The sequence below is a fragment of the Solanum verrucosum genome, unplaced genomic scaffold (assembly GCF_900185275.1).
Source record: "Solanum verrucosum unplaced genomic scaffold, falcon-dt-bn FXZP01000072.1, whole genome shotgun sequence".
In the NCBI taxonomy this organism is placed as follows: Eukaryota; Viridiplantae; Streptophyta; class Magnoliopsida; order Solanales; family Solanaceae; genus Solanum; species Solanum verrucosum.
The window spans coordinates 1,580,785-1,589,453 of NW_026020208.1; the positions used below are offsets into that span (position 1 = coordinate 1,580,785).

General features: G+C 32.5%; 1 protein-coding gene across 1 annotated transcript; it reads left to right on the plus strand.

Annotated features, from left to right (window-relative positions):
• Positions 1–437: 437 nt before the first annotated feature.
• Positions 438–3,868, plus strand: LOC125830257 (5'-adenylylsulfate reductase 3, chloroplastic-like). The gene is made up of 5 exons (XM_049509470.1): positions 438–626; positions 1,037–1,162; positions 1,257–1,383; positions 2,515–3,319; positions 3,585–3,868. The coding sequence occupies exons 1-5, from the start codon at positions 545–547 to the stop codon at positions 3,813–3,815; spliced, it is 1,371 nt and encodes a 456-aa protein (XP_049365427.1). The 5' UTR covers positions 438–544; the 3' UTR covers positions 3,816–3,868.
• Positions 3,869–8,669: the final 4,801 nt, after the last annotated feature.

Sequence of the window (8,669 nt, forward strand, 5' to 3'; positions counted from 1 at the left end):
ACACACATATATATATATATAAGTAAAATTGGTAATTTAAGTAAAATCGAGTTATTTTTGTTGATTTTAGATTTTCCATCCAATTGAGGGGTATAGGTGACAAGTTTATAAACGGCTAAAATAAAACAATTTTATTTTAACAGTAAAGGTAAAATCAACTAATAAATGAAAACTAAATAGGTATTTTTGACTATTTTCCCTAATTTAAACACAAACACAAAAATAGGGGCAAAATTGTAAATGACCCCTATTATTACGCAAACAACCTCTTTGTCTTCTTGTTCCCTTCAGTTTCGCTAACAAAGAACCGTCCAATAAAATTACGCCACGTCAGACACCCATCAAATTCCAAAAACACGTCCACGTTCAATGAACCTGTATTGTCGTCTTCTTCAGGTGACATTTTTCTCTCCTATAAATCAAAGAAAAAAAAAAGCAAAATTTTACAAATTCAACAAAAACCCAGAAAGCGAATCCTTTGTTTTTGTTTGAAAAAAGTATTTGCAATTGAAGATTTGTTGTTTGAGATTTGAGATTTGAGAAAATGGCTTTGGCTTTCAGTTCTTCAAGTGTAATTCATGGTTCTCTTTCTTCTTCATCTTCATATGAACAACAACCACCTAAAGGTTACCCATTGCTCTTTTTCTCTCCATTCTTCAGTTTTTGCATTTAATTCTGTAAATGTGGTAGGGAATTTTCTCATCTGGTTTTTTTTTTGCTTTGGTTCTCAAACTTTCAATTTTCGCACTTAAATTGTAAATGCAATAAAGATCAGAGAAGTTTAACATCTGGGTTTGTTATATCTTTGTTTTCTTTTTGTTTGGGTTCTTAAAGTTTCAATTTTTACACTTAAAAGTGTTAATGTGATGAAGATCAGAGAATTTTAACATCTGGGTTTGTTATTTCTTTGTTTTTTTTTGTTTGAGTTCTTAAAGTTTCAATTTTTACACTTAAAAGTGTTAATGTGATAAAGATAAAAGGGAATTTATCATCTGGGTTTCGTTTTTTGGTCTAATTTGCTGTTTTTTTTTTACAGTTTCACAAATGGGTATCACTCAGCCAATGGATCGGTCTCGAATTCCATTGAAAGCAGTGAATTTTACTCAGAGGAGTTTGGCTATGAAGCCATTAGTTCCATTAGCAGCAACTATTGTTGCTCCTGGTGAGTTAATTAGATTTTTAGTAATTTGTGTGATTTACTGCTAATTTTTGTAATGGAAATGATTTTTTATTTTTGTAATTTTTTTGGGGTTTAGAGGTGGAAGAGAAAGCAGAGACAGATGATTATGAGAAATTGGCAAAGGAGCTAACAAATGCTTCTCCTTTGAAGATTATGGATAAAGCCCTTGAGAAATTTGGAAGTGAAATTGCCATTGCTTTCAGGTATACTTTGTTTTTTGGATTAGGGGTGTGTCCCTTTCCCGAACCCTGCTAATGCGGGATGCATTGTGCACCGGATTACCTATTGTTATTGATTTTTCTTATGCTGAAGATGCTTGTACTATTTTGTATCCAAATTGATTTTGCCTCTACTGGTAGTAAATAGTTTTGCGTCTTGTCTCTCCTGCTAGTAATACTCGTATGTCTCATTCGTACTATTGCTTATGTCTCCATAAATGTTGTGTTTTTGCTTTTCTTGAGCTGATGGTCTATCAGAAACAATCTCTCTATGGTAGGGATAAGGTTTGTGTATACTCGAGCCTCCCTAGACCCCACTTGTGGGACTATACTGTTGTTGTTCTTTGGCCAAAGTATTGTCAAATAGAATACCTATAATTATGTAAAACAACTTTAATTTGGGAAACTAATGTAAAAGAGAAGCAGTAGCTACTTATAATTGGAAATGAGGAATGAGAAAAGCCTAAGGAAGAATGAGTGAGTAGTGGAAGTTTAGCATTGAAACTAAAAATAACAATTTGGGAACTCCAAATTTCAAGATTTTGGTGAAGAAAAATGGTCTGGTTCTGAATAGCTAATCAATAATTTCTTAGTTGCTATAAAATTTGTATGTTTCGAGGCTCTTTTATTGATGAATTACATTGGTTCAGGAATATCTCCGACTGTAATGCATGCATGCTTGAAGAGAATGAAATTTAAGCATTGTAGCGTGAAAAAATTTGATCATGTTTTTTTTAGTTTATAAAAACTGGTTCATGTTCTGTTTCATAGGAACTACTCAAGGCGGGGTATCCTATCTCCTAAATGTGTATGAACATTGCCAACTAGTTTCATTAATATGTTTCTCACTGAAGATAACTTATGTTGCATTGTAATTTGTTAATTTTACCAAATCAATCATCAGTTAATGCTTTGTGTGATGCAAATGCGATGAGGATTTTAGAGGGTCATCATGCTATTTCGTGTTTTGGTCATGTTGAGTATTATCCTGATACATCTGCTGTTTTACTTGTTTATCAGAAATGTTGGTTTCCTTTTAGATGTCTCTCTCAAATGAATTTCCAGATTGGTTATCTCGCTTTGGTACATCTCCTAAATGATATCCTTATTTTGCAGTGGTGCTGAAGATGTTGCTTTGTTAGAGTATGCTCGTTTAACTGGTCGTCCATTTAGAGTATTCAGCCTTGATACTGGGAGGTTGAATCCGGAAACCTACCAATTATTTGATGCAGTGGAGAAGCACTATGGGATTCGTATTGAATATACGTTCCCTGATGCTGTTGAAGTTCAGGCTTTAGTGAGGAACAAGGGCCTCTACTCTTTCTATGAAGATGGCCACCAAGAATGCTGCCGCATAAGGAAAGTTAGGCCCTTGAGGAGAGCCCTGAAAGGTTTACATGCCTGGATCACAGGGCAACGTAAAGATCAGTCCCCTGGTACTCGATCTGAAATTCCCATTGTTCAGGTAGACCCTTCGTTCGAGGGTTTAGATGGTGGAGTAGGCAGCTTGGTGAAGTGGAATCCTGTTGCCAATGTGGATGGCAATGATATTTGGAATTTCTTGCGAGCCATGAATGTTCCAGTGAATTCATTGCATTCACAAGGTTATGTTTCCATCGGATGTGAACCTTGCACACGAGCTGTCCTACCTGGCCAACATGAGCGAGAAGGAAGGTGGTGGTGGGAGGATTCCAGGGCCAAGGAGTGTGGCTTACATAAGGCCAACATCAAGGACGAAAGCATGAACGGTAATGGAAATGGCGCTGTCCATGCAAATGGTAGTGCTGCTGTTGCTGATATTTTCGACACCAACGACATTGTAAGCTTGAGTAGACCTGGAATCGAGAACCTATTGAAGTTGGAAAATCGTAGAGAGCCTTGGATTGTTGTTCTTTATGCACCTTGGTGCCAGTTTTGCCAGGTAATTAATCTTCTCATCAACAACTTTTTCTTTCTCCACCGAGGCATATCCAAGATTTGGATGTGACTAGTTCAACCTTTAAGGTTCTTAGCACCGAGCATAACATACTTTTGACATTATTGTTTAGAATTTAATGAGCCATGGTTCGAAAATACTGGATTCAGTTGAGCCATTGAATATAGGCTGCTGCATATTCGCCTCTACTTCTCCAGCCGGATGGTATTAGGGGATCATCTTAATGATCTTTTTTTCTGATTTTGTACAGGCAATGGAAGGATCCTACGTTGAATTGGCGGAGAAGTTGGCGAGTTCAGGTGTGAAAGTAGCAAAATTCAGGGGAGATGGTGAGCAGAAAGCATTTGCACAAAAAGAATTGCAACTTGGTAGCTTCCCTACAATACTCTTCTTCCCTAGACATACTTCACAGCCCATTAAGTACCCGTCGGAGAAGAGGGATGTAGACTCCTTGCTAGCTTTTGTGAATGCCCTCAGGTGAAAGACATATAATGTGTTTACATATCTTGATGAGAAGCTATTCCGCAATACAAAGTTGCGTGCAAGTTGGCTTGGACACTATGGACTTATACTGTCCTCTTAGTCCTCTCCATTTTTTTTCCTTTTTAACTTTACTTTTTATATATCCATCTTTGGTGAGAGCTTGATTTCTAGGGATTCAATTTTTTGAAATCAATATAAAGAGCTTGATTATTTTTTGGTTGCTCATTGTATTGTGCTCACTTTTCCTTAAATGGATAATATTGACTGCAAATTGTCAAATCAATGAAACCCATGAGTTGTTTCTCTGGATATTTGTTGGCTAGGCTACCTTGTTATGACTTCACTCTAGTCACTAGCCCTACCTTTCGACATTACCTCCTTGAAAATGGGCAAAAATACTGTTGAACTATTGGAAATTGAGCACTTGTATCCTTGGTTATCTTTTGATATCAAAATTACATGCGCAAGCTGGCACGGACACAATTGATATTCTTCTAGTGAGGATGGACAAGTGTGGTCCTATTTTTAGACGGCAAGGGTACTTTTCATACATAACAGAGGACAATATGCTTGTTTCTAATAATTTAAGGATATTTTAACCTTTCTCTATTTATTTTAATCTTTATTAATGACCCGAAAAAAGGAAATTGGAGAAGAAGAATTGAACATCAAATAAAAATAGTTATTAATTTTTGTAAAATAGAATTAGGTTGATCATGAAGTTGAGATTAATCTTTGAAATTAAGGACTTGTAGTAGGAATTATATAGTTGATAACATGCAATGCATGATCAAGAACTTAACATCTTCCTAACTTTCAACATAATTACAATTCTTAACATCTATATATAATTTCAAATCCCAAACAAAATTCTCACACACTCCAAAAATACAAATAACAAAACACTAATTTTTGTCTTAATTCAACTCATAAAAAATGGCAAGAAAGTTTATTTTCCTCCTCCTTATTGCTAGTACACTTGTTGTTGTATCCACAAATGCTAGAAGCATTAAATTTGTGGCAAAATCAAGTGATGAAATCTATCCATATTATCCACTCCCTAGACCATTTGGTTTAAGTTTTGGTACTAATTTTGAAAATGGCAATGCTAATGATGAAAGTGTGTTAATTGGTAGTGGAAAAGTTGAAGTAAATGATGGAGCACTTGGACGTCATTAGTGTTAATTACAACTCTTTTACCTGGAGTCATAATTTTTATTAAAAAGTTGTAAAATGAATCAAGAGAATTCAATAATATTATTTTTCACTGAAGGGGTTCATTACGATACAAATTATGATACTAGTAAAACGTAATGTGTGAATTGAACGACTCCTAATTAAGTGTATCAGAAATTCGCTAATTTTCCACATATAAGATGGAATGAGAAATTTCAACCTTTTATTTGATGTTTGAGTTCAAATTTTGAAAATGAAAAATAATAATAGTACAAAATATTTTTTTTAATTAGCTCTACACTGTGTGAATCTAAATTAGCTGGTCACTTGTAAGTATTAAATATTGAATGATTAAAACAAACAAAAAATATTTATGTAAAACATGTATAGTAGTGCTCCGCCACCTTTAAATCCAGAGTCCGCCTCTACATTATATATTTTAAGAAATTTCAATCATTTTAACAAAAAGTTAACTTGATAACATAATTTTATCAAACACACAAACTACTCATTATCAATTTCAACCACTTCTATCCAAACACTTTGATAGTTAATATACTAATTATTAGCTACTTTTAATCTGCTAATCCAATCAGGCTCCTTAAAATAACCTTTTCATATGAATTTTCTCAAATAAATAAATAAATATATTTCTATATATGAAATCCAGCCTACAATTACTTATATTCAAAATAATAAAAAGGAAGAAAACATATCCCAACTAGTACTACTTACAACTATTTCCTATGATTCACTTCTCTGTTTAGTCTGTCCAAAAAAGATATATTTTATATTTAATAATAATTTAATTTAAAAATATTTATTTATATTTAATTAAATAATTTATAACCACATAAATATTTATTATCTATTTTATACTATAAATTTAAAATTATTTTTTCTCGTATCAAATCAAATTACATAAATTGAATCATTCAACTCAATCACAAAAAATTAGGACACCTGAAAATATTCCATTACAAATCATAATGGACAATAAGGGAAAAGCATATTCTTAAGCTCCCCAAAGATATATTTACCCAATCATAATCCCAAAAAATGGATATTTTTTTTTTACCTAATAAAGGTTTCAAGTTTCAACACATAAACCAAATGGGTCCCACATGCCATAGTTTATTTTCTCCATTTCTTAATTTTAATGTTCCAGCTGACAAAATTAAAATACATACATATATATACTAGATGGGGGAGGAATAGTCAAAATATTATGCTTGTAAAAATATTAATACTAATGAATCAAGGGTGATACCTTTTGCAGAAGATGGATAATATCATATATTATATATTATTAGAAATATTTAGAATATGTACAACAGACATCAGTATGATGCCAACTTGAACGATCTGCAAATACTAACTAATGTAATACAACCAAAATAATGACCCTTACTTAGAAGAGTGATATAGCAGATGTTTCAGTTTTGATATATAAGATTAGCATGTCATTGTTTATCATATGTAGAGGATACAAATTGTGCAACAAGCTAAGAAATGTCTACTTTATAGTTTATACTTGGATCCATATGTGACTATTTAACACGTGTTTGCTCTTTAGTTCCTTTTTTCTCTTCATCTTCTTTTGGGTAGGCCCATTTTGTATTCACAAATTTTTCTGGTGCTTCTCTCTCTTCTTCACTCTTTGCATGTATCATCTCTCTTCTTGTGTGCTTGAAGATTTTGGGGCGTGACACTTTCAAATGAAGTTGAGACGGTCCGCAACCCTTTTGTCATTTCCTCTTAAACTATATATCTTGAATTTCACTTATTTAAAGGAAAAGTTGAACAAGAAATTTTTAAAGCAAAACCTATCCTACATGCATAATGACATAAAATGTGAAAACTTCTTCATAAAATATTATGTGTGTCAAAAATACATATAATAACTCATTAACGAAATGAATATTACCTAAATCATTTCCAAACATCATTAGTCTCCTATTGTATGATCATCCTCTCAATTCCACAATTGTAATTATGAATATGATAAACTATGGTGTTTTGGTATCGTTTGCCAGTTTGCTAATAAATCAGAAGTTGCAATTCAAACAATACAAAAATAACGGAAGAAATTTAGATGATACTAAAAGCATAACTTCTATCTAAGAATAACTACTAAATACTAATACAACATCATCCAAAATAGAACACTATGGTTCCCTACAAATCTTAAAAGCTTGAAAAGGGTGTGAAATTGTACTTGAAGGCTTGAAAATTAGAGAATCTGAAATCAATCATTTTCCAAAGCAGGTCTGTTTCTAGAAGTTGACTGTTTTTCTCGGTCACTTGCCTCACTCAGCAACACAATTGTTTAAGCGAGTGAGGATCCAAAAGTTCTAATTGGCAAGTGTATGAAACGTTTTTGAATTAGAGAGGAGTCAAATAGTACTTTCAGGAGGACGAACAGCTCATTCACGTTTCAAAATTCCTATTGACATTGATGAGAATTTCACTTGCAATATTAGTAAACAGAGTTCATTAGCGACTCTAATTGAAGATTCAAAGTTAATTGTTTGGGATGAGCCTTCATCTTTTCCCTGTTGACACGTGTATTGTTATTTAGTTTGTAAGCAAACCATGTGCACTCCTGAACACGGCCACAAAAATTGTACTATGTGCTGGGATATTTTAGTCATTGAATAAAAGTTTTAATATTCTAGCCAAGTAGTATGTATGTAAAATTTCCTACCATTTATAAAAATTACAAAAATCTCCTCTTCGATACATCTCTCCCATTATGAACCATGTTCATATATAGTTATGTATCCCACATTACAGAAATGGATCCAACACAACAACATAGTAGAAACAAATGTATCAAACAATAGAGGAATGTATCTCACACAACAGAATCAGTAGAGATCAATGTATCCGACAATAGAGGAATGTATGACACAACAACGGAGTAGAGACCAATGTATTCGACAGTAGAGGAATATATCCGACGCAACCGAATCTTAAGTAATGTATCATTTATAATGTATCGAACAATTGAGTAATGTATCTGAGAGCAATGAAAATTTCAAAATTATTGTAATTAAGAAGACTTTCGGAATAGGATGTAATTAGCACGGTATGAGATTTCTCTATTTTATACAAATTTTAAAGAACATTTTACCCATCAATTTTCTTTTCTCTTATTATTTTACTCCTATATTATATATTTATTACTATTACTACCCTTATTTAGAAGTGGCACTTCTAAAGGACTAACACAGCTTAAAATAATTGTACCTTGTGCTGAAAATGTGATGAGACAAATAAGGGCAGTTTTGGTATTGTGAGATAATTTCATAATTCATAATTCTATATCCTCATGTTCATTTTCTTAGTTTAATATTTCAGATGAGTTGAATTTTTCAGTTCAAATTTCAAGAAATTGTATCCCTAAATTATGTATTTTCACTTCAAAACTTCTAAATGCAACTTATAAGTATAAAGTATTAAATATTAATCAAAACTTAACATTGTCAATTTTGCTATTCTAAGTTTGGATTTTTCAATTCAAAATTTAGAACATTATTATCCTAAATTTCAGTTTCCAATTCAAAACATCATGGCACTGTCATAAATATTAGTTTTCCAATTTAAAATTAGTATATTATATCCTTATGTTTGGTCTTGAAATGTTCATCATGTAGCTCAAACTTGATGATTT